General features: G+C 38.3%; 1 protein-coding gene across 2 annotated transcripts; it reads left to right on the top strand.

Annotated features, from left to right (window-relative positions):
- On the top strand, positions 1–26264 carry ARGLU1 (arginine and glutamate rich 1). 2 transcript variants are annotated; one of them, XR_011428085.1, is made up of 4 exons: positions 1–618; positions 8879–10950; positions 11377–11460; positions 25437–26264. XR_011428085.1 is itself a non-coding variant. In XM_001493829.5 (4 exons), exons 1-4 carry the CDS (start codon positions 272–274, stop codon positions 25599–25601), a joined length of 822 nt encoding a protein of 273 aa, XP_001493879.1. In that variant the 5' UTR covers positions 1–271; the 3' UTR covers positions 25602–26264. The 2 variants fall into 2 exon arrangements, 1 of the variants encoding a protein (XP_001493879.1); XM_001493829.5 differs by having other exon boundaries at positions 8879–9104.
- Positions 26265–27354: the final 1090 nt, after the last annotated feature.

Raw genomic sequence — 27354 nt, 5'->3', positions numbered from 1 at the left:
GACGGCGCGTTCAGCGCGGGGCATTGTGGGAAGGGCGGCCGGTGCAGCCGCGGCTGCCATCTTAGCAACTCCTGCTGTTGCGGCCTTGTCGTTGGAGGCGGCCTTCGTGGCGGCCGTCGACCTCAGGGAGCAGTAGAAAGTCAGCTGGCTGACAGCCGTCCTGTCCCCGGCCTCGACAGGACGGCCAGCCCGCGTCCGGAGGCGGAGGCGAGGGCAGCTGGGCGCGTGAGGGGCCCGAGGCCAGCGGTTAGTCACAGCGTCGCCCGGAAGGATGGGCCGGTCTCGGAGCCGGAGCTCGTCCCGCTCCAAGCACACCAAGAGCAGCAAACACAACAAGAAGCGGAGCCGGTCCCGGTCGCGGTCCCGGGACAAGGAGCGTGTGCGCAAGCGCTCCAAATCCCGGGAAAGTAAGCGGAACCGGCGGCGGGAGTCGCGGTCCCGCTCGCGCTCCACCAACACGGCCGTGTCCCGGCGCGAGCGGGACCGGGAGCGCGCCTCGTCTCCGCCCGACCGCATCGACATCTTCGGGCGCACGGTGAGCAAGCGCAGCAGCCTGGACGAGAAGCAGAAGCGAGAGGAGGAGGAGAAGAAAGCCGAGTTCGAGCGGCAGCGAAAAATGTGAGCGCCCGCGGGGGGAGGGGCAGGGCGATGGGAGGTGGCGGGGCTCGGGTGGCGAGTGGGAGACGGGGGGCTGGGGAGTGGGAGACGGGGGGCAGTGGGAGAAGGCGGAGCTCGAGGCGGGGAGAGAGGGGGCTCGGGCTTTGGGGGCCGCGAGAAGGGGAGTTGGAGGGGTCGCAGGAGCCGGCCCGAGAGGCTGCAGCCCTGGCACGTGGAAAGTCTGGGGCAGGACAGTCCCATGAGCTGGCTGGGAAGGTAAAATAGCGGGGCTCCTGCAGGAAAGGCCTAGAGCCGAGAAAGCGATTTTGGCGCGAGAGAGGAGGAGAGTGCCGGAAGCAGGGGGTGGAGTTCCGAGCGGGGTTGGGCTGCGTCGGTCGGAGCTATCGGCTATGCTGAAGATGTGGATGGTGAGCGTTTGCTGGCCCGCTGGAGAAGAGCAGAAAGCAGTTAAGCCGTGGGGTGCAAATCGCAGCTGGCTAGAGCGCTGGAGTATTGCGGCTTAAATTAGGGACAGGGCTTCTCGGGAGTAAGACGCGTTAGGTGTCCAACAGTACACCCCAGAAAAATGCGTTTTACTTTGGCGTATTTGCCTTGTTAAAGATGTCGCCATCACGTTTCTCGGGACTACTCGGTTTTTGTTTCTGTTGGGTTTTGAGGTGTAAAAACGAAATGCGTAAACATTAAGTGAACAGTACGATGAATTTTGACGTTTGAATTCAACTGCATAACTGCCATGCTAATCAGAGCCTATTCTCTTTGTGCTTTTTATTAATTTTGGTTTACATTTCTCCGTAGAAAACCGGTGCAATTCTGTTGTTTCCCCTTGTAGTGTGCTTACTGTTTAGAAGGCACTTGACTATTTGCTTTTATTTTTGCATTGCTCACATACAGAACTTTTATGTAGGGAAAATCAGAGTCACAGTAAGGTTCCTAATTTGAAGTACCGTTTGGGTAAAATTTACTTCTGAAAAAGTGTCACTTCTCAAGTATCTTTGGATCTAAGAGTAGGTACAAATAATCCCAAGTTAGTGAACTTTTGGGTTTAAAATGTAGGGTGTTGTTTTGGTTTAAGGCCATGGTACTCTGATGCTCTGGATATTCATTTTCCAAAGCCGTGTTGAAAGCTAAGGTTAGACAGATGTGCTAACCCTCCCTGTTTAGCCAGCCACCTTCCTCACTTCTTCAGTGCATGTTTAGAAAGTGCTCGTGAGGCAGGAAAGTTAGTGAATTTAGAATTTTTCTGAGAGAAATTTCTGTGTACTGAATTGTCTAGGAGTTTTAAATTTTTCTACATTTGCATTTGTGTTATATAGGTTTTCCATCAGAGCTTGTTTCTAAAAGCAAAGTTATTAAGAGGTAGGGGACCGGAGCACTAACTATAATATTACAGAGGAAGCAGTACCTGGAGAGCTATTTGGCTGCATTCCTTTAAAACATGCACCATGCTTTCATTTTTTCTTTACTTCTTAGAACTGTCAGTGATATACATGTATGTATTTAAAAACCAATTACAAGTAATTGTTTCACAACAAACGTTGATTATATAGAACCCAGTTTTTTGGTCTGGAACGAGATCCTTAACTGTAAAGATATGGCTCTCAAATAACTATCAACAGATGTACGTTTAAAAAATTACCTAGGACGTCTCTGAGATAATTTTCGCATGTGAAAATAAAGAAGACCTCTAAAGAGCAAAGAGTTGTTATTTCACTGAAAAGCTAAGACTCGTAGGAAAAGTGGAAGGAAACTTGGTATGCAGAGAGAAGCATTTAGCAAGCTACACATGAATAGCAGACAAGAAATCTAGGGATGAAATGAGAAAATAGAGCAGCTGTATAGTTCCAAGTTGATAGAAGAACCAAACTACCATTAACATTTATGAAGGGAGGAGGGGGCAGAGCTAGCAGCCACCTGGATACCATGCAGTAGACACTACTTAATATGGTCTAATGCCTTGGAAATAATGCGAAGGAAACAATGGAAAGACCTAGGTTTTGGAGCCTTGGGAATGGGCAGAAGTAGTTGTCTGTCTCCAACTCTGTGATGGTTAGTTCATTCATTCAATTAATATTTATTGAGGATTTATGTAAGATGATTGACCCCTCTCTAAGATCTTGATCTAGCTTGAAGACAGATAGGTAGTTAATAATGCAGTGTGGTGAATCCTGTGATGGTGATGTACCTGTAGAAAGGAAGCATTCTAGATGGGTAAACACATGAGATCTAGGAAGGAATGAGTGGCGGATAAAAATCCAAGACTGTCAGGCTAGGCATGGGAGGATGCATGTGACCAAAAGAGAGAGTCTCCTCCACCCCTGCCAAAATAAAGGGAGAGGGACAGAATGGTCTTCAAGTGGAGTACAAAGGTGAATGTTGACTGGAACAGAATGTTCTGTAAGTACTAAAGTCATGGAGTGACTGGAGAGGTAAATAGAAGGCTGGAAATCATGGGACGAATCTTGTATGCTGTATTAAAGAGCTTGGGTTTCATCTTAGATACAGGAAAGGTTTTAAGCAGGCAAATGGCATGGGGCTTTTTTTTTTTTTCTTCCCAAACAGATCACTGACTGTTGTATAGGATAGGAACTAATTACAATAAGTCTACAGAGGAGTAGTGAGGGAGTAGTTGTTGGAATGGAAAATGAGAAAGATTTAAGAAACATTTAGGGCAAATAGTTGGATGTGAAACTAAGAGAAAGAAAGCATTGATGTTGGCTTTCAAGTTTATATTGTGGCTATTGCATCTCAGCCACCAAATGTTTAACTACTGTGTGTCAGACACTGGTTAAAATGTCAGAAGTCTGATGGATAGAGAAGAGGGAAAAATCAAGGGGAGTTTCCTCTTGGCACTTGGGCTGTGGGCACTAATTTTTGGATATCGTGAGTTTATCCAAGGTTGATACAGGGGAGTGAAGCCTGGGGGAAACCTTAAGAGTAGATAGAATGACCCAAGAAGAGTATGGAGGGAGAAGAGCAATTAGTTCATGGCCTGAAAGAACCTAAGGGGGTCTTTGTATTTACAGTTGGACAGAGGACGACAAGTACGTGGTGGAAGCAAAGTAAGGGGTACCAGAAGAATGCACAGTGTCTAGAGGTCCAATGTGAAATGGAGAGAGACAGGAAAATTAGAATCTACTGTTGGGCTTAACCAGTTAGAAAGTCTGGTAAGATTGGAAACGAGGTTGCCTTGCCATTTACAGTTCTGAGGCCTTGAATAAATTGCCTACCCGTGAGTTTGATTTCTTATCTGTGAAATGGAGGTAACTGTCTTGCTTATTGTGAAGATTAGAAGCAGTGCATTAAAGTATCTGGACTGTGCTTGGCATATAATGGACCTCAATAAATAATGTTTTTAACATAGTTTATATACATCCAGATTGAACTTGGTGAATTTAAGAAGTGATCTTACAATGTAGTAAAAGGCAGACCTTAAAAAATTTTTTTCTTCCGGCCAGCCCTGTGGCTGACTGGTCGAGTTCACGTGCTCCACTTTGGTGGCCCAGGGTTTCCCTGGTTCGGATCCTTGGCGCGGACATGGCACCATCATCAGGCCACGCTGAGGCGGTGTCCCACATGCCACAACTAGAAGGACCCACAACTAAAATATACAACTATGTACTGGGGGGATTTGGGGAGAAAAAGCAGAAAAAAAGAAAAGATTGGCAATAGTTGTTAGCTCAGGTGCAAATCTTAAAAAAAATTGTGGGGCCAGCCAGTGGCTCAGCGGTTAAGTGTGCACGTTCTGCTTTGCTGGCCCGGGGTTCGCAGGTTCGGGTCCCGGGTGCGGACATGGCGCCACATGGCAAGCCATGCTGTGGTAGGCGTCCCACATATAAAGTAGAGGAAGATGGACACAAATGTTAGCTCAGGGCCAGCCTTCCTCCGCAAAAAGAGGAGGATTGGCAGCAGATGTTAGCTCAGGGCTAATCTTCCTCAAAAAAAATATTTTTTTTCTCATTTTTGACTAGCTAATTCACGGTTCAAAATTCAGATCAGTTGTTTTCTGTCTCCTCCCTGTGTCCCAGCCATTCAGTTTTTTTCTCTCTCTTCCCTCCCCTGCACCCTTATTATCATTTTCATATGTATTCTTTTGAGATGCTTTATGTTTGTTTATTAGCTGTTGAAAAAATGAGCAACTGAAAATGACTTGGAGTAAATCAGGGAAAGGTCAACGGCGTAGTAACTTGCTATAGCCTGTGGTATCAAGGTTGAAACATACTTAAGCGTTCAACTGCATGACAGATCAAGAGCCTTCTGAATTAGAGTATCTAAACCAGCTACAATCTATATGAGTGATTCTTAGAAGAATGAAAAGCTCATTGTGAGAGCAAAGAGCAGCTTTTATGAACAAATTCAGTATATGGAACTGTGTATTTCAGGGAGAGGAGGTTAGGGTTTTGAGACAACATTAGGGCATAAAATCTAGCTGAGGATAAGAATTTTATGAGTTTTTAAAATAGTCATTTTGGTGCTTAAATCTTTGTGCATGGCTTTGCCTCTCACACTGGTCCTGGAGAATCAGTGTAGGGTAGTAGACAACTTAAGGTCATTAGCTTTGGAGTCTACCTAGGTTAATTCACCTCTCAGCAACATGGAGTGAGCCAGAGCCCAGCTATAAACTGCTTAGCCACAGAAATGCAAATGATGACGTGGTGTATGAAGCTCTTGGCGCAATATTTGGTACCTCTTCAGTACTGTACTGAGTAAATGCCGTTTGCTAATAATATGAAGTGATTCCTGGAAGTAAGCTCCTGGGGTTGACTTCATACATTTTGAAGACATTTAAAAATAATAGTGCCAGTTGCTCTGTACAAAGTGATACTCATTTAATAGTGCTGTATTGCTGGGCTCTTGCTGTTTTGTTTTAATAGTTGCCATTTTAGAGTTGATTGTGACTAGTGTCACAAGCAAATAGCTGAGAGCATGGAGAAAATGGGGACCTAATGTTATACCATTTCCATTGAAAAACTTGAAGATTTTGATTCTACCCTTTCATCAGTGGCACAGTTTCTTGGCAAGCGAATGGATTCAGCAGAAGAGCCTGAGGAAAAGATTAGAGATCAAAGAACATCAAGAGAGTGGTACCTCCTATGGCAAAAGTTTTAAGGAATGGATAGGCAGTGATATTAGATGATACATCTTTTGTAAGATATTAATGACCAAAAGTGTTTGTGGTTTTATTTTTGTTTTCAGTAAAGTTTCAGTGCCTTTTATGAAAGTTAGCCTAACAGCTGCTTTATCATTGATTCTGATAATGAATTTATCATCAATAAAGATGAACTCATGCTTAATTCGGTTGTACAGGTGCCCATTGGTTTTCTGAATTCAGTGTGTGTGGGGAGGGGAATTAAAGCAATATTGGGCTTTGACGTTTTCAACACTGGATCTAAAAACTGATTTTAAAATTCTTTCTGATTACCAAGGTAGCAGTTTTAACCTGACCAAGAATAATAGCAACAACAGAAATTATATTCTTGATAATACTTGTAGGGGAACGGTTCTCCTGTGGCGCCCTCACCATGCCTGTTTCCACGTAGGACACAGCTGCTGTGGCGCCCTCACCATGCCTGTCTCCACGTAGGACACAGCAGCAAGGCTTAATTACAGTTGTGGTGGGATGCCCTGTGGTTCCTCCAGGAACAAAGGGAGATAAGCAGCCTTGTGAAAAACTCTGCTAGGCCATTTTTCATCCTTCCGGTTTCAGTTGAGCTTGGGACTTTCCACTTGCTCTCTCCTTCGGGCTACAAAACTACTGAGCTGTAGTTAGAATTGGTTCCTTAGCCGCAGAGCAGCCCACCACCTGTGCCTGCACTGCCCGTCCCTGGCCCAGCTGGTTTGGTGTCCATCAGTGGGAGCAGAGAGCAGAGTGGGAGCTCATACCATGTGGATCTGGCATTTGTTGTAAGTAATAAACTGAGTTTATTTACGCTCGTTTTCTGCTTACTGACCAAATCTATGGAAATGTGGCCCTATTAGTCATTGTGCTATAACTATTAGGGACTGCTTGACAAAAACCTGAACATGTATCAAGTCTCTTCCACCTTTCCCAAATCCCTGTTAGTTTGGAACTGTTTCTATTGTTAAGCTAACCTAAAGCTTTATCCTATTCTTTTCCCTCTTTTTTACTTTGTGTGGAAAGTTTTAATTGGAACTGTTCACATAGTCCTTTTAATAGTTGAATGGTACCATTTTTGAAATTTTAAAATAAAGTTTCTTTTTAGGTTTCTAATTTCATAAGAACCAACTAGCAAAAGTGTGTGTGTGGGTGTATATACTTTTGAAACTTTGTATTATGAAAACTTTCCAATGTATGCAAAAACAGAGAGATTGTTATAATCCTAATATTCCCATCATCCACGTTCAGCAATTGTCAACCTTACTTGTTTTCTCTCATTTCTTTCTCTTTGGATGAACTAGAGAAACAAAATTTTTGTATTGGAGGTATAATTTCCATTGAAATTGCTACCTGATTTTCTTTAGATATCCGTGGCAATTCATTTTTAGTGTTGAGGTAGGTATCTCTTCTCTTTTACTGAGCTGCTTATAGATAGAAGCTTATTGAAACTACCATAATACTAAATGTTATTGGAAGTTAAAAAAGAAAAGCAGTATATTTAGAATATGTGTGTTAGACTTTCATATCTTTTTTTTTTTTTTAAATAAAAGACATCAATAATTTTGTGTTGGGGAGGAGATAGGTATGAAGCAACAGAGTCTTCAGAATGGGTATTGCAAATATCTAGAACCTAAAAGAAATTATGCTTTCTCAAGTAGCTACTACCTCCTTAACAGAAAAATGTAGAGATTATAAATGCAGAAACTGAAATGCATCAGAATGTTAAAGATACATTGGTGTTAGTTATGGTAGCACTGTGAATAAGTCACAGGAGTTGAGAATGAAAGCACTTGAGTGAGAATTGAGTCACTCCCTAAAATAGAGTTGAATTGAAGTGGATTGGGGTGTTTAAAGATCACTTAAAAGCTATAAAGTCTTTACTAAACAGAAAAATTAAATGACTGTCTGACACGTATATATGAGTCATCAAAAGATATAAAGGATACAGGTTGTATTTAATTTTGTGGATTGTGAGAAAGTTGAAGCATTAATAAATTCGCCTCTTAGGATTTAGATACACTTCTCAAGCCTCTGAATTCATTCATTCAACACAAATTATTATCTCAAATAGTGTTGTTCAATAAAAATATGTGAGCCAGCGATGTAATTAAAAATTTTCTAGTAGCAACATTAAAAAGAACCTAGTGAAATTAATTTAATATAGTCCCAATCTATCTCAAAATGTTATCATTTTAACATATAATCAAATAAAAATATTTAAAATTTTTAATGTATTTTCTTCATACTAATCTTCAGTTCAGACTAGACACATGTGACTAGCAGCTATCATATTGAATATCAGTGGTGTAAAATGACTGGGGTTTCCACTCTAGTGCCTTGATAAATATCAGTATTTTCACAGAATTTCACTTTGAGTAAATAATCTGGTTTATAATATCTAAATGGAATTAAAATAATTAAAACAGTATCATGCTTCATTGAACTTTTTAATAGAACTGATAATAAAAATATTTCCTTCCACTTTGCCATCTCTAGAAGAGCTTTTAATTGAAAATCAGTTAACAAAAGAAAGAAGGTACCGTAAAGGGTATAAAATTCAGAACCTCAATAAGTTGGTCTGTATTTTCACTAAAAGCTACACTACTATTGCCTTAGCAGTCTGAATCTGTATTTATTCTGACTTTGCTTGGCGGGGTGTGGGGGAGAAGGGATTTAGCTGGTCTAAACTGCTTGCTATGTAATAGTTTCTCCTGACTTCTCTGTAACTCAGCTCTTAGGCGAAGTGGAATGGCAGATGAGTACATCTCTCTATTTACCAGCTTGTTCTTTCATTATAAAGTTGATAGCAAAAGTGGATTTCCTGTTTCATATTTATAGTTCCTAAAGTAAAACTAATGAATTAGGCTCTTTGTATGTACTAGTCTTTTTGTATTTAGAAAGTGATAGGAAAAAAAACACATGGTTTTATATTTATTTGAATGTCTGTTTTATATTTATTTGAATTTCTGTATCACTTAACATCTTGGTATCTGTCATTTACTTGAATGTTACGTTAAAATGAATAGTAAACTCTTAGAAATATATAATCAGGCTTAGTGTTTACAGGCTTTTAACTAGTTTTATTTCGATTCTTAGGTTTATTTCTTGTATTATCTAAGTCATTTTTTCCACTTTGTTTGCTAGTCGGCAGCAGGAAATAGAAGAAAAACTCATCGAAGAAGAAACAGCACGAAGAGTAGAAGAATTGGTGGCAAAAAGAGTAGAAGAAGAATTAGAGAAAAGGAAGGATGAAATTGAACGAGAAGTTCTCCGAAGGGTGGAGGAAGCCAAGCGCATCATGGAAAAGCAGTTGCTCGAAGAACTCGAGCGACAGAGACAAGCTGAGCTTGCAGCACAAAAAGCCAGAGAGGTAACGCTCGGTCGTTTGGAAAGTAGAGACAGTCCATGGCAAAACTTTCAGTGTTGGGTGTGCCTCCTGCTCAGTTCAGAAAGAGATGGAATACAGACTAATTCCTTTCTCATCTAAACTTAACATTGCTGCGAAAGTTAATCTTTTAGCCTATTCAGAAGTGCTGACTGACATTTAAAAGTTATTTTCATAAAACGTATTCAAGGATACTTTTTGATTTAACGGAACTGGCTTACATATTTGAGAAGTGTTTGAAACTTTTGCCATGGCTGCAGGACTTACATTCTTTTGTGGGAGGGTGGGGGGAGACAGGGAGTGGTAAAGGGAAAAGGTTAAAAATCCACCTGTGGTTGTGTATTCTTCTTTTCTGTTTATCACTCTTATTACCTAGACTGTGAGAGGCTTTTTGCCTTCAGTCAGATTAAAAAGAGCAGGGCCTAACATTGAGTGACAGCACCTGCTTTTGATAAATAGGTTTTCTTGCTCTTCTTTTTTTTCCTTTTATCCCTCACCCCCTACCCCAAATCGTGCTCAACACAATGGACTAATTCTAGCATTCTGATCATAAGGCCCTCCATTTTCCTAATGTGTTTTAAGAAATCTTTTTAGGAAAAATGTCCAGATTATTCATCCACTTTTTTAGTATCTACTAACAACTCCTTTTTTTCTCTAGAGAGTTATGAAGGAACAGGTTGTCCTTGTCTGGAGTCAAGCTAAACACATGATTTGTTTTATCAGCAGCTGGAGCAGAAGTTGAAAATGTCTTTCTGTGAGACAGTAATTTGCTACTGAAGCTTCATGGCTTATTTGCACTAATTACTCCAGGATCCTAAAACTTGTTGAAAGTCACTGAAACACTCAAGGCAAATTACTTTATAGCATTGAGTGTCCCTCAACATAGTTTGCATAATGAATATGAATTCCATTGGTGTGTGCCATAGGAAATGCTGTAATTATATTTTCTTAAAGTTAAGTATTTGATTCAAAAATATATGTCGTCATTTTTAATCTTGGCATTATGGTGGACAAGTTGACATCATTAAATCTGTCTGTTTAGCTTAGCTTTTCAAATGCATTTTCCCTTGTGCTGTCTTTAACTAGATATACATGTCTATATTTGGTGGATATCATAGACTGTGCAATTGAATGTATGAAATTTTTATATCAGTGCTTTTAATGAAGATATTTTTGGAGTAATGGTGCTGTCTTGTAGCGAGTTATTAATCATAGGAAGATTTTTTTCTCTTCATTTGCTTTTTGTTTCATGTTAACAATTTTTTTTTACACGGACACAACCCTCTGACAGTCTTTTCCAAATATTAAAATCATTTGAATATGTATGCTGTGATCTGAACACTGCCCAAACCATCAAGCAATCTTCATATAGTTTGCATTATAAAATCTCATTAAATTCTCCAAGAAAAATAAATGACAGAGTTTTATTTCCTGACCATGCACCCCCTGGATTCCTGAATTTCAGTTCAGACTGTAGATGACAAGATAAGCTGCCTTTAGAAATTGTCAACATCTGAATGTTAAGTCCATTTTCCCCATGGAAGAAGCCCTTAGTTCCATGAAGTATGGATTACCATTTGTATTTTTCACTAACAGTAAATGTATTTTTCTTATTAATTGTTTGCCTTAGGAATGATGAATTACATTTTTTGTTCCTTCTTACCATAAACATCTGCATTCCTCAGCTCAGCCTTCCTTGTATGTTGTTTCTTTATAAATGGTTGAGCTGCTGATGCAGGTATTGCCAAGCTAACAGTACAAATCATTTTAAAGAGGAAGCTGGCGCGTATGGCAGCCGAGGAGCACACTCTGCAGGACACTGGACAAGACAGTAAATATTCAACTTTTAATGCTGATTAAAGGAGTATAGGTAAAGAATACGTAGGTATACATAATTGGTGAGACAAATATTCACTTTATTTATATTTTATATATTATTTTTTTAATTTGGTAAATACTATCCAGTTTGTAGTTGTCCTTGTTGATTTGTGTGATATTAAAGTATTAGTAATAATTACCAGGAAACTATCATTAGGGAGGGATTAGTCGGTTGCTGTTTGGACTGGGAGGGATGATTTAAATTTAGTGCTAGAAACAAATTTTAGTGGCTGCACAGTTTATCGTTTGTCAGACAGAAGGTAGCTGTAAAGCTACCCTGTAAGTCAGATCAAAAGAGTTCAGAGGAAGATTAGTAAAGATTTATCAGTAAAAGTAAACATTTTATTTTTCTAACATCTTAACATGTCCTCCCCTTTAGGAGGAAGAACGTGCAAAACGTGAGGAGCTAGAGCGAATACTGGAAGAGAATAACCGAAAAATTGCAGAAGCACAAGCCAAACTGGTATGTGGAAGGCATATGTGAAAAATATTTTGTATTGCTTTATTTTTTTCTAATTTTATGGAATGATTTTGTGCTCTATAGTTCACTTATCTTTTAGAGTTTTCAGGGTTATTTTAAGGGATTTGAGGCAAGGGTAGGAATAATTGACTAGGTTTTAGCTGCTGTCTTCCGGAGGAATCTAGTTGGGGACAATCCAGGAATTCTAATTAATCTGGAAAAAATTCCAGAATTTGCAGTAGTTTAAAGCAGTTTTACTGGGGGAAATTATACCATCCTCCACCCCAGTGTTTTCTTTGCTAACCACATTCACACTTCTCCTATGCCTAAAAAACAAATAAAAACAAAAGCTTGAAGGTATTTAAACCAACTAAAATGTAGCATTTCACTTGGCACTAGTTGCCTTCTTACCAATTATTACACGAAATAAGTAGGTAGCATTTATTTGATAATAAGTGTACCAGATTAATAAATACTTTTTCTTATTCTAAATTTATAATCTAGCAAGGAATACAGAGACTTAAATAATTACAATATGATACAGAGATGTAAAAGGCAACACAGCAATTTTTAAATTTTAACAAGCCAGTGTACAAATATTGAGGTAATCTTTTTAAAATAGAAAAAAGTTAATCAGTATCACTTGTATTTTTTCTTTCAAGTCTATTTTTTAGTACTGTTCTGTATTCTGTTTTGTTTTTATTAAGCAAATAACTAGCATTTAAAGTGGAATAATACTTTCGTTGTTTTAGGGTTTTTTCATTTAATGAGTGTGAATATATTTTGAAGCAGTCTCAGTATGTGAAGAAGAAAAGTAGAATTAAAGGACCATGGTTATAAAGAATCTGAAAAACAAAGGAGATAGTTAGGCAGTACAAGGAAAAACTTTCTTTTTCCCATGTATGTGGCATATAGGAATTCTTCTTAAAAGTAAGAATATAAATCAGAGGTGGAAGGAAATTTACTTAGGATGAGTGGGGGATTAGTGGTATTTAGTGCCCAGGAATGAAGACATGCCTGAAGAGGAACTCTTGATTTTAGGGATAGCTTGGCCTCCTCTTTAGATTTTAGATATCTAGAAAAGCTTTCTCTGGTTAGAAACGTGTTGAGAATAAAACAGTCATAGGAAAACATTTGCCACTAAATCATACTGTTGACTGAGGAAGAAAAGCAAATTGTACATTCCAGTTAAATGGTTTAGAAAAAAAAATTCTGTGACTGTATTTATAAAGGTACAGAAAAAGATCTGGAAGGGTCTAAGTAATTAACAGTGGATCCCATTGAGAGTAGGGGTGAAGGAGGACCATAAATATTGTGTCCTATAGTTGATAAGAATGTAAACAGTTAAAACTGTGGGGCACCTGGTTCTAGAGCATGGTCTTTTAAAAGATAGTGTGCCCCACACAAGAGTCGATACTGCAAATATCCTAAGGAACTTAATGAACTTGACACAATGGATTCTTAGTTATCCCTGTTCTGGTTATTGTGAAGTCCGTAATAAAAAGGGAAGACTTAATCCTGCTTTCCCAATGAAAAGACCTTAAAATCTGCTTAGGTAGAAAAAGTGATATGAGAGAGAACGGGATGAGGAGTCATTTTAAGATAGATCACTACATGCTCATTAATAAGTATGTAATAATGGTTTTTTAGTTGATTCCATGTAAGGAGAAAATCTCAGTGCAGGTAGGAGGAAGTAAGAAAGTGTGAATCTTAATTTGAGTTTTGGAGTGTGAACTTTGAAGGGTAAATACAGTCTGGTTTGCAAGGCATGGATATTTCCAGAAGGGAGGAACAGTGTAATTGGTATTTAAAACATTGAAGCAAAATTACCAAGCAGGTGGGATAGAATCCTCTTAGGACGTGATAAGAGATTGGATAGTGAGTTCAGTTTGTGGGTGGCCTGGAATGCCAGATTATGACTTCTACAGCAAAACTCCTCAACTTGGTGTGCCCTGCCAAGATCTTGATCCCTTCTGACCCGAGGGGTGGCTGGGTGCTTAGGGATAGCTTGGCCTCCTTAGATTTCTCTAGCAGCCGCCTTTGTTTACCCACGTGAGCCATAAAAATAAAACTCTGTGTGGCATTACTGGGAAAAGATTAGCAAGCATGTTCTAGAACAGTGCTCCTCAAGTGGTGGTAATTGGCCAGTTGCTGTTTTTGTCTTTTAATCCCAGTTTGTCTCAGACCTCTACTTTTGCAAAATACTTTTAAAGTGAATTATTAGAAAAATGAGGTCAAATTGCTGTAAAAGCTTCTAGAACACTTATTCTCGGTTTTTCTGTGTCTTTTGGGGGATCAGTTAGAATTGGCGAACTGTCACTGGTTCATGGGCCATGCTTAGACTAGCGCTGTTCTAAAACATTTGAGTTTGATCTAACGGGCTGTGGTGACACCATTCTGACTGCATGTAACCAATAAAATTTCATTGAAAAGATAGTGGAAAAGGAGCTTGAATTTGAAAAAATTTGGGAAGAATTTGGACATAACTCATTTGCTTCTTGTGTTTGATAAAGTTGGAAGCATAAGAAATTATTGTTGATGTTGGAGAAAATTAATTTTTATTTGGTTCTATTGGGAGTCAGGCTTGCAGAGAAGTGGAGTATGTAGGAGAAGACAAAAAAATGTTACTGTATAAAGATGCAAGGCACATTTTGAGGTTTCTTTCATTTGTGTTTTCCTTTCCTCTTCCTGTCACTTTTGAGCACAGTTCTTTAATCTTTATACACGTTTATTAGGAAATACTGCATGGAATGTATTGAAAGTCCCATTAAAATAATATATATTTGAGAAAGGAAGGGGAATATAATAGATTGTTGTAGACAACATGGGACTTTCCTGGGTATGTCAGCAGTGGTAGTTTATCTTGAACTAAAAGTTCTGTTTGCTTCATGACATAACAAATATGCTAGAGATGTGGACAGGTTCATTGTTCTATATGAAGCAAGAAGAATAGGATGTATCCTTGCTTATAGAAAGTGAGGGAGGAAGAGAGAAGGGCCGAGTTTAGGGGCCAACTATTCACGTAATGTTTACTGAGAAACTATTATGTGTAAAAAGCAATTTGGAGATAAAAATAGACAAGACAGGAGCCAGCCCAGTGGCCTAGTGGTTAAGTTTGCGTGCTCTGCTTCAGCTACCTGGGGTTCGTGGGTTCAGATCCCGGGTGCACACCTACGCGCTGATCATCAAACCGTGCTGTGGAGGCATCCCATATGCAAAATAGAGGAAGATTGGCACAGATGTTAGCTCGGGCAATCTTCCTCCCCGAATGAATGAAAAAGACAAGACATTAAGTTCTTTTAAAGAATTGAATGTGTTAATGCTAGAGACAAGGACAACTCCAAGAAAAGTTAATATTTGGAAAGTGATGTGGACAATGTGAGATAATTGACATAATTGTCTTGGGGTGGCCCAGGAACCTTCCTGGAAGAGATGTCGCTGAGCTGGGCCTTGATGGATAATTAGAAATTGAATTTAGGATAGGGATAAGAGTGTGAAGAAATGAAGCAGGGCAAAGGCCTTTTGGGAAGCAGAGTTAGAATAAAGGCAAGAGTGTATGGGATCTCTCAGGATGGTGGGTAAAGTTGTAGTAGTGGTAGAAGTTGTAGTAGTAGTCCAGCTGTATGTGTACTAAGAAGTTTGTGTGATATTTAATGGGAGATGAAGTTTTGAAAGCTGGTTAAAGAGAGGTTGGAAGAGAAAGTACCCTGGGGGAGATTTCTTAAACATAACCGTGAAAGACTAATACAGTGTCTCTTACAAATCAATAAAGAAGACCAACTCCCTAACAGAAAAAAACTGAGTGAGAAATGTAAAAGAGGTAATTTGCACACACAGAATGAAAAGTAACTGTGGTAAATTCCTGAAGATGTATTCCAACTGCAGTAGGAGAGCAAGGAAATGCCCCACTCTTTTCTTTTTCTCCAATAAGAAATACCAAATTAGACAGAACTTCTTTTTTATTTCATTAGTACCAAGTGTTGGCAAGGATGTGGTAGGAAGAGACTACTTTTTTGTATGGTGATCCTGGGAGTTTAAATGGATAGGGCCACTTTAGAAAATAACAGTAAATCAGTAAATATCAGGAACCTTAAATTAGTTCTGCTTCTAAGAATTTCTCTCATGGAAACTGAATCTGTACAAATAAATTTACATGGAAAAATGTTCTCCATGTTATTTAGAATAGTGAAAATTGCCCAGATTTTTAGATAAATTATAACACATGCATACAGTGTATTTTTCTATAGTCAAAAGTATTTGATAATACAGGAGAAACAGCTAAATACAAAACTTACATATACATTATGATCCTGCTAATTTGAAAAGTATATTTGTACATTTTAGTAGATGGGAAAATATGCCGAAGTGCTAAGAATAGTTTTCTTTAATTAGTAGACTTATATGTACCTTTATACTTTCATCTAGTTTGTACATTTTCTACAAGTAATGTATATCACTCTTACAATCTCATAAAAATAATTAGTAAAAAAAAGTAAATTTAAGCCAAACTTTGACTAACTTTTAAGTAGGTCCTTATGGCAGGAATTCAAAGATTGGTTCCAGTAATGACTATAATAAGGAATGCATTAGCTTAGCCATGTGGGCTCTCATATCTGAAAATAACGTTAAGTGCTCTAGACCAAGGGTATTTTTTGCTCATTCCAATTCCAAATTGTTTATCAAGATATTTGATTTTGTCTGTCCATAAGGAGGCAGAAAATATTAACTGACAAACATAGTTGATTTATTAAATTAAACAAGAATTAATCCTAATGTGGCTTGGCTTGACTTGACTTGTCTTTTTGGCAGATTGGTTGCTAGTTCTTGGGTTAGTATTGGCAATGCACAACTATTATCAAATATTTGAAAGGCTTTTGTCAATACAGTGGAGAATTTTAATTTTCCTTAAAATGTTAAAGATAGTATTTAAAATTTTTTTAATTCTTCTTCACATAGTTTTTTTATGATGTATTTGGGAGAAGCCCAGATATTATTCTGAAATGTATATGACTCTTACTTATTTAGAAAGGGAAACAGACTAAGAATGGAGATAGTTGCTGCTGTGGAATAAAATGGTTTTTTTCCAGGAGGTTGTGTCAGTAGGATAAAATGACCCTCAAACTATCCCCTGGTGAAAATTGTAGTAAAATGGAATCTGGTTAATTAATCTGTGTATAAACACCTAGACTATAATAAGAATCAGACTGACAATTTGTAATAAAATTATAAACATGCTGATAAGAGGGACAAGTTAATTTTAACTGGGGGGATGTTCTTTGAAATTTTAAAATATATGCAAATTGTAAGTTCTAGATCTATAGTCTATTTCCTCTCTTTAGTATTGAAATAGTTTTCCACTTACCCCTTGCCAAATACGGAGATATACCATGTTAATCATGGTGTAACACTGAACCTCACCAGTTTGAGACATGAAAAAATAGTACCATGTTTGAAAGTTGAATATATATGAAGTATTCCGCATACAGTTAGTTGGCTCTCTGTATCCATAGGTTCTGCATCTTTGGATGCAGAGGGCTCACTGAGAGGCTTGAGCATCTGCAGATTTTGGTATCTGAGTGGGGTCCTTGAACCACTACCCAACTGATACCGAGGGACGCCTCTACTTAAGTTTAAAGTAAATCAGATCTCACTTTGCAATTAGAGAGCTCTGAAAAGAGTTCTCAGGAAAATGTAAGGAAGGATTTTTTAATGAGTTTGTGTGGGAGGCTTAAAAATACCCCCACCCCCCAAAAAAGATATCCACGTTCTAATCCCTGGAACCTGTGTATATTACCTTATATGGCAAAAAAAAAAAAAAAGATCTTTGCAGATGTGATTATGTTAAGGATCTTGATGGGGAGTTTATCCTGGATTATCCCCTGTGCCCGAAATGCCATTACATGCATCCTTATAAGAAGAAGGCAGAGATTATACCACACAACACACGCAGGAGAAGCTGAAGACAGAGCAGAGAGAGATTCGAAGATACTGGCCTTGAAGATTGGGGTGATATGCTTAGAGGGCAATCCTGCCAGCCGCCAGGAGCTTGAAGAAGCAAGGAATAGACTCTTCTCTGGAGCCTCCAGTGGGAGCACAGCCCTGCCATACCTTGATATTGGTCCAGTGGTACCAATTTCAGACTTCTGGCCTCCAGAATAATTTTGTGGGGTTTTTTTTTTTTTGGAGGAAGATTAGCCCTGAGCTAACATCTGTTGCCAATCTTCCTCTTTTTGCTGAGGAAGACTGGCCCTGAGCTAATAGCTAACATCCATACCCATCTTCCTCTACTTTATGTGTGGCACACCTGCCACAGCAGGGCTTGACAAGCAGTGCATAGGTCCACACCCGGGATCCGAACCTACGAACCCTGGGCCACTGAAGCAGAATGTGTGAACCTAACCACTGCGCCTGCAGGCCAGCCTCTAATTTTGTGTTGTGTTGTTGTTGTTGTTGTTGTTTGTTTGTTTTTTTAGAGATGGGCACCTGAGCTAACATCTGTTGCCAGTGTTTTTTTTCCTTTCTTTTCTTCTCCCCAAAGTTCCCCAGTATAGTTGTATATTCTGGTTATGAGTGCCTCTGGTTGTGCTGTATTTGAGACAACGCCTCAGCATGACCTGATGAGCGGTGCTTTGTCCACACCCAGGATCCAAACCAGCAAAAGCCCGGGCTACCAAAGTGGAGCACGCAAACTTAACCACTTGGCCACGGGGCCGGCCCCTTTTGTGTTGTTTTGAGCTACCAAATTTGTGGTAATTTGTTACCTAAAAATATGGAAATGGTTTTGGAATTGGACAGTGGGTAGAGGCTGGAAGAATGTTGAGGCACATGATAGAAAATGCCTAGACTACTTTTAAAAGACTGTTGGTGGAAATATGGACTTGAAAGGTGCTTCTGGTTAAAGCTCAGAAGCAAATGAAGAACATGTTATTGGAAACTGGAGGAAGGGAGGTCTTTGTTATAGAGTGGTAGAAAACCCAGATGAATTGTGTCATACAGTTAGGTGGAAGGCAGAACTTAGTGGTGGATTTGCATAATTAGCTGAAGGTAGTTCTAAGTATTGAAGGTGCTGTCTGGTTTCTTCTTGCTATTTATAGTAAAATGCTAGAAGAGAAAATTTGAGGAAAGAACTGATAAGTAAAAAGAAACAAGCACTTGATGTTTGGGGAAAATTCCAGTCTATCTAGATTGCAGAAGATGCTAAAATTAGGAGATTCACTGTTAGAGAAACTTTCTCTGGAAAGAAGGCCAAGGGTATGACTGGACAACCTTTTGCTAGTGCTGAGGAGATTATACCTGTACTCATAGGTTTCCTCAGCCATTTTAGCAAAAGCCAGGATTAGATGAGATTATCCAGGAAAGATCTATGGAGGACCCTCTTGTCCAATATCCTGACATACATGGGAAACCCACAATGTTTTTGAGGATGTTATATTAGCAGAAACACTGCCGATTTGTACTGAAAGGGACAGAGAGAACATAATGATGAAAGGCTGTCAGACTGTCAACAGACTCCACTCATAAAGGAAAAAGTGATATATGAAAACAGAATGGAGAGAGTTGAAGATACTGGCCTTGAAGATTGGAGTGATGGTTTTGCAAACCAAGAAACCCTGGCAGTTATCAGAAGCTGCAAGAGGCAAGGAACAGATTCCTTCCTAGAGCCTCCAGAAGGAATGTGGCCCTGTCAACACCTTGATTTCGTTTCAATGATACCGATTTCGACTTCTTACCACCAGAATAGAATCTTTTGTTGTTGTTTTAAGCTGTCCAGGTTGTGGTAATTTGTTAAAGCGGTCTAGGAAATTAACATAGCCTGAAAGAGAGTGGGACATTTATAGTAGAGTGAGCTTATATAAGTTGAAACAGCACAGCACTTAGGATAGTTAATAGTGATGTGGTTACACATTTTAAGAGACAGAAAAATATGATATGGCACCAAATGTGCATGTGAGTTAAATATTTTAATTTGAAATGGTGGGGAAGTTAGGATTTTCAATCTGTGAGAGACTCGATCCTAGTTGATAAGGTAAAAAACTGACTTAAGATTATGTTAATGTATTCTGGGCAACAATTTAAAAAAACTTTCTGGACGGGGGCTGGCCCCGTGGCCGAGTGGTTAAGTTCACGCGCTCTGCTGCAGGCGGCCCAGTGTTTTCGTTGGTTCGAATCCTGGGCGCAGACATGGCACTGCTCATCAAACCATGCTGAGGCAGCGTCCCACATGCTACAACTAGAAGGACCCACAACGAAGAATATACAACTATGTACTGGGGGGCTTTGGGGAGAAAAAGGAAAAAATAAAATCTTTAAAAAAAAAAAAAACTTTCCGGACATTAACGTATTGACATTGTGTAGGGTTGCTTGAAGGATAGAGACTGAAAACAAGAAGGCCACTGAAGGCCAGTCAAAAAGTGAGGGCTTGAATTGGTATGGTGGCAGTAATACTGTAACGAGAGAATAGATAAACTTTGTGAGTGATAAGGGTGAAGTGAGAGGGGAAGAGGAGGAAAAAGGAAGGGAAAGAAAGTCTGTTTTAGGAACCAGTGAAGACCTGATGTAATCATGCTAACAGGCAAGAATCACCAGGTGTTTAAGGACAACTTCCACAAAAAGGAGTGAATGACCAAGACAAAAGAACTCACCTGAAAGAAAAGAGAATTCAGAGTTAAAGATTAAAGATGAAAAGAACCATGTCTAGATGAGTATATATTTTTTTTAATTTTAGGACGTGAATCATAAGCTCCTGAAGGCACCAGCTCTCTCTTTTAACAGTATTGCAGAGCAGTCTCTCCAGAGCCCTGGAGAGCAGTGAGTTTTGCACCTAACATTCCATACCAAGCTCAACCGCCAGTCAGTTCCTTCTTGAAACAATTGTTTCCACTTAAGGTTATGTGGGATCTCAGGAGATGTTATCTAATGTTGACGTTTCAAAAACATATTTAAGGTTATAAAGATAACAAAAGGGGAATTAAAATGAGAAAAAAAGGGGCTAGAGGAAGTGGGTGGTGGTATGAATTCTCTTTAGATGATAGCTAATGATATCCAGTAATGATATACTCTAAGGAGGTAACTCTCAGAATAACTAAATTGCCATGGACCCCTGGAGGGTAGGGGGGATTGCTTTTTTTTAATCTTTCTGGGTTGTTTTTTAACCTGCTGTAAGAATAACTTTAGAAAATTTAATGTATAGTTTGCTAACGGTCAGAACTAATTACATCACATTTGTTTTTTTAACGGTTTCTTATTTGTTGTTTGCCTAAAGTGGGATATACGTTATGCTTCTTATGGAAGGGAAGATGAATCAAAGAATTAAAGTTACAAGTGGCAGAGTGGCACAGGTGTCTGTGTCTCAGAAGGTTAAATGCAGAAATCCACATTTCTGAGTAGTGGCATGATTCCTAATTGTAACGTTCATTCTTTCCTATCATTGCTACAATCATTCCTAATAAAAGATATTTCTATCTTTGGATTCTTTTTATTCTGTAAAATTTCATATGTATCTCAAGTACAGAGAGGTAGATTTCAGTATCCCTGTTTGCTAAAGAGACTCCTGCTAAGGGTCACCTTGATGTAAAATTATAGGCAATGTAAGAAGAACACTCTGAAAAGAGCAATTTTGGAAAAGGCAGTGGGACTTCTGGGTGAAGGGTGTTGGGACAGAACTGGGAGGGGTAAAAAGACCCTTCTGTAGTGGTATATTTTGCTCTTGTGTATTTCATCTCATTAATCACTCAAGTGGGTGCAGGAATGAAAGCCACCTATATGAGACAGCACAGAGTCCTGGATATAATGTCTAGAGAGGCCCACCCTCCTGTAATGCCTCCAGTATTGTGAGTGTTGGCTTTCTCTTTGGCCTGCATGACGTCCACCATGTAATCCTTGTAGGAGAGTTTGGTATTGTTCATCTGTACAAATACACATGCACATACACTCCCCCTATTGGGAATAATGCTTTCTTTTGTATAAATTTGAAAGAGAAGAGGGGACAGGAACAATGGATGTCCTCTGGCAAGGGGGATCATCAGGAAGGAAGCAGCACGTTAGGCAGTTACTGCAACAGGTGGTGATGCAACAGGTGGTGAGGGTTTAGAATACTTAGGAAGTAAGGTGTAGGGTCATACCACTTATAGATAGATGGGCAGAAAACCAATTTACGTCACTTGAGAGCCACTATATTAAAATGAAAGATGGCTTTGGTTTTTGCTTGACTTTTTTTTTTTTGTTTTACTACGGTGTAATTGAATAACATTCATGCTTAGTTTAAAGCTATAATAGAACAAAATACAAGTACTTGTATGTAAAGACAGGAAATTCACCTGCTCAATTCATTTTCAAAATTATTTGCATTATCAAGTACTTGTAATATGCTTAGCACTAGGGATAACACTGTTAGCTATAGTGCCTGAGAAATTACAGCTCCCCCTCTACACACATACACACTTAACATCCTTTATTTGTAGACTTGGGTGAAACTGAAACTTTTCTTTTTCTTTACCCAATCTAAAGGTAATTTCAGTGTAGTAGAATTAGTATTTTGTGTCTATGAAGGATTTTACTTTAAAAATCTTGGGGCTGGCCTGATGACGCAGCAGTTAAGTTCACATGTTCCGCTTCTTGGCAGCCTGGGGTTCACTGGTTCGGATCCTGGGTGTAGACATGGCACCACTTGGCAAGCCATGCTGTGGTATGTGTCCCACGTATAAAGTAGAGGAAGATGGGCATGGAGGTTAGCTCAGGGCCAGTCTTCCTCAGCAAAAAGAGGAGGATTGTCAGTAGTTAGCTCAGGGCTAATCTTCCTCAAAAAGAAAATCTTGTTTGCTTTTAATTTTTTGAATAGGTGATGTGATCACATGATTTAAATTTTCTTTCAGAAAGATAAACAGTGAAGTCCTTCTGCCTTTCTCTCCCATCCACCTTCTTCCCATCCTCATCTCCAAAAGGTCTATTTATTTATGTTTTTGGTTTGTTTTCCAGAGTTTAAAATGCATATTTAGGCAGATACAAATACGTATATTTTTATTCTCTTTTTTGCATAAAAGTCGGATACAGTACATACTATTTGATACTTTGCTTTTCTGACTTAGAGATTTTTCCATTTCAGTATATAGGGATTCCTGTCTTTCTGTTTTGTTTTCTTAACAGCTACATAGTATTCTGTTTTATAGCTCTTTCATAATTTATTTAATGGTCCCAAATTGGCAAATATTTGGGTTTTTCTAGTCTTTTACAAGCCATGTTGCAATAAATAACCTTATTCAATTTTTCATGTGGCAAGTATATTTATAGGATAAATTCCAGAAAGTTAAATTGCTGGGTAAAGTATTATGAAGATGTAGTTTTGGAAGATAGTGCCAAAGTGCTCTTCGTAAGATAGCATTTGGTATTATACTTTTGAATTTCTGTTAATGTGATAAGCTAAAAAAAATGTTATTTCTGTAATTTTAATTAGATTTGTGGGTTGAGGTTGTGTTGTTCAAACCTTTCACTCCCCAAGGTTCTAATCTGATTTCTTAGGGGCTGAGTTAGAACCTTAGGGAAAAGTGAGTCTGGGTGTTTATGTTGGTAAGGGTTTCCCAAGCACATGCACAGACACTTAGAGTCTTTACCTTGGTTCACTTGCACATGCCAAGCTGTGTGATAATGTGTTAAAACTGTGGATAAAGTAATTGGCATATGAATTCACTAAAGATGATCACAAGCAGATAATTCTGTTGTAATTATCAGTGAATGTCTAAGCAAGAGTGGTGATTTGAAATGGATTTTGATGTGTAGGTAGGATTTGAGTAGGAGGAAAGAATGGCATGTGAGCAAAGGAGAGGAGGAGGAGGCAAGATAGAAACGAAGGAAAATTTAAGAGAGAAAAGTAGAAACAAAATTGAACCAGATTATAGAAAGTCTTAAATAGTATGCTAATTTAGTAAGTTAAGCCCTGTTCTGTACACAGTGGAAATCACTGTAAGTTTGAGGGCAGAAGAGAGCAGTGCTCAAGAGAGGTGAGATTAACAGCATTGTGTAGGATGAATTGAAGGGCAGAGACTGGAAACGAAACTATTTGAGAGAGATGTGGGGCCCTGAACTGGTATGGTTGCAGTGGAAGTGGAAAAGAAACTCTAGCTGAGAGACTATAAAAGAATTAACAAACTTGATGACTATTTGGGTGTGTCAGGGGAAGAGGGAGGAGATAAAATAAAGCTGTAGAATACAGATGGCAGAAGGGAAGGTAGAAAGGGCTGAAAGTACCCAGAGGTCTCCCAGGTGGGTGTCCAGTGGAAATATACCTTAGGAAAAAGATCTGAGAGAGAGAAGGTATATTTTAGCTCCCTGTTGGATCTTCCACCTTATGAGATTACAGAAATTTAAAAATGTATGAAAATCCACTCTTTTTCTTCATCTTCCCTACCTACTAAATTCCCACCATTTTTAATGCTGCTCTTCCTCATCTTTGACTTTACTTGATTTCAGTGGATTTTCCCGGCTGTCCGTCTTCCATGTTTTAGTCTACACCCCGCCCCCCCGCCGCCGTATCTTAAAGTAAAACAAACCTTTTTGTATTACTTACCTATTTAAAAGTTGGGTTTTTCCTACCCACAAGATAAAATTGAAGCATTTTATGTTGCGTATCAGAGTCTATTACCTTCCCTATCTTCTGCCGTAAACCCTATAATTTAGTCACATTGAATTTTACTATTCCCAAAACCTATCAGTGGAGACAGACAGGACTGATCAGGTGGAAGACCTTGGTAATTTGAACCTAGTGTTTTGTATTAAAAAATTGTGGGAGGACAGAAATTTTTTTAAAGTGAACAGGAGAATGAATAAGGAGAAAGGTCACTAAACTTATTTTTAGTTTTTGACCATCTAGAAAATAATTTCAGTAGAATAATGAAGATGGAAGCAGTGACTCTTTAAAATTTAACTTTGGAACTAGGAAGGCATTCAAAAGATGCAGAGAATATTTTAAGATCAAGGTCAGATAGCATAAGAAGGACAACTGAGTGATAACTGAGATTAAAAATTCAAAACAGCAGGTTTTCTCAGCCTTGGCACTGTTAACATTTGGGGTTAGATAATTCTTTGTTGTGGGGGGCTGTCTGTGCATTGTAGGATGTCTAGCAGCCTGCCTGTCCTCTACCCACTAGATGCTAGGAGCCACCCCTCAGTTGTGACAACCAAAATCACCATCACATATTGCTTAATGTCCCCTGGGAGAGAGGAGTAAAATTGCGTCTGAGAATTAAGGAAGTGGGCATGGTATCTTTGGGAGTGAGGAAAGTGAGACTTGATGAGGAAGGAGACCATGAGTAAAGAGGGGAAATACATAGAGAACACAGGAAGGAAGTTGGTTGCTTGAGACTGAAGGAGTTGAAGGCCCTGCAGGAGTTAATTATACCAGTGTCCACTTGAAATTTATCAGATAGCATTTTATAGTCACCCATGTCAAAAACGTTTCCCGAGTTTTTCCCTCTCTGGAGAAAGGGATCTTCAGTGTTTCTTGATTGTGTATTGACAATATAATGTAGCCCCAGTAGGAATTTTTCCTATAATTTTATGTATGCCTTTCTAGTTACAAATTTAGTTACAGTAATTGCTAGATAATAGACTGGATAAATCCATGCCTTGGTTCATAATGACAGTTTTAATCTGATGCGCTGAAGGTGCAGACAAAAATAGGTAATAGGACAAAATCTACACTTGATCTCAAGACATTTGTACAAATTTCTTTCCATTTTCAAAATATGTAAGTGCTTTCCTATAATGTGTTCATGTATTTTTTCATAAACAAAATTAGAAAATATAGGAATAACTAATAAGGAGTGCTTTCTAATTCCTTAATATTTTCTTCTGTCACTTTTTGTGTGACCTTAGGCAAGTTTTATTAAACATACATTTGACTACCAATTGTCACCTTATTTCCCAAATACTACTAATAGAAGACATGAAATTCATAGAAAGTTCTGATTTTTGCTTTTAACTTTCAGGCTGAAGAACAGTTGAGAATTGTTGAAGAACAAAGAAAGATTCATGAGGAAAGGATGAAACTAGAACAAGAGCGACAACGTCAACAAAAAGAAGAACAAAAAATTATCCTGGGCAAGGGGAAGTCCAGGCCAAAACTGTCCTTCTCATTAAAAACCCAGGATTAAATTGCAAACTCTGAACTTTTTACAAAGAAAAATGGAAAAACTTTGTATGGTAGCTTCATGTTGAAGTGGTTTTTTTTTGTTTTGTTTTTGTTTTTTTAATTTGGAAAATCTGGAAAGTTAGCTTGTTCTAATAGGGGCTATGCTCTGCAATTCCTTTTTTTCCCCCTTAACTTTCATTAAGTCAAATCCTTATCAGATCATTGTTGTCTTCTAAAAGTGATATATTTTTCACCTGTTTGGATTCCGTATTAGTGGTCTGAGGAAGAGCAGATCACTTTGTAAACTACGGATGGTCTGATAAGGTTTTTACTGACCCACTGACTTCAGAGTTATACTCTGTTTATTACATCATAATGCTGGTTCTGCTGACTTTTTGTTTTTTTATATATTTATAAAAAAAGAAAAAGTTGGTAATTGCATTGGAAGCTCCCAGAGTGTTACTGGACCCATGTGGTGTATTGTTAAACCAGTGTCCTCAAGATACTGTTGCTCTTGATGTTCCTGATACAGGTAAGGAAACAGTTGGTCAGCTGTGATACAAAATATATATACAGTCAGTATTGTCTCTGTTCAGTTTGTTTTTATTTCATTGACAAAATCAAACCAGCATTCCCCATTGTGTAAATAAATGATTTTGCTGAATAAAGTCAAGTCTTAAATTCCTATGTTGAAGCAATTTTTTTTAAAGTTCTGTTAAGTCTTAAAGAGGGTGGTTTACTTTTTGATGGTCAACAATTTAAAAATCCTAGAGCTATGCTACATTTCCTCTCATTTATACTTTTAACATAGGATTTATATGTACATTAAATATACTTGTGAATTAGTATTTAATGGCTGTTTTTACAAATATCTAATTTATGCTGATACAATAATTACGACATCAGTATTACCTTTAAGAAAGACTAAGCACCCAGAAAAAGATTTAAATTCTCAATCCTGTGCCTCTGTTTTAGGATATAAGTCTTATCACCACAAATTATACTTAATAAAGACTAGAAAAATGCTTCTAAAAATTTGTAGGATCTTAGATTATTTTCAAAGTGGGCCATCAGAAAGAACTTAGCTTTCACAAAAGGCTAAGGTCATCAAATCATCTTCAGTGTAGGGTACCTGCACGTGTATTTTCGGGACAAACACATTTAAACTTCTTACAAGTTTTTGTTTTTGCATGTGGTATCTTATGGATGACTCTTTTATACATTAGAATCTGCCTTATTTATCTTTATATATGTTTGTTTTAAGGCTACTGGTAATAAAAGATTTATTCAAGAAAAGGGTATGGATATCAGAATGCTACCTAAGATGCATAAACATGTCATCAAAGTAGAGAAAATGTTCTCCAATATTTTTGAGACAGTTTGATCAATCTTTAAAAGTGAAAACATAATGAGATGACTAAACGGTAGATTATTTTGTGTGTGCATGCTAAGAAAAAAGCTATTGCTTTAGTTTGAGCTCTTCAATGAGTCTAATTGTGGTAAGGAACAATAAAATCAGTTTAAATATCTTTAAAGATAGAATTTTAAATAGGCATGAATTATAGTGAGAACTGACTTTTAGTAAACATGATGCCTATTACTCTAAAACATTCACTTTATTTACCTAAAGAACATAGATTGCTTACGAATCTTTTTAATCTCTAAATATAGATTAGCTTTAATTATTTTGTGATTCTTACACTTTTTTTTAATGTAACTTTTTTTTGGTTCAGAACCATTGTTCCTAAGTTGTGTACTCAAGTTTTGGGAAATGT

Source organism: Equus caballus, chromosome 17 (assembly GCF_041296265.1).
Source record: "Equus caballus isolate H_3958 breed thoroughbred chromosome 17, TB-T2T, whole genome shotgun sequence".
NCBI classification, from domain to species: domain Eukaryota; kingdom Metazoa; phylum Chordata; class Mammalia; order Perissodactyla; family Equidae; genus Equus; species Equus caballus.
Note: the sequence above shows the minus strand (reverse complement) of the source record. Positions and strands in the feature narration are given on the sequence as shown.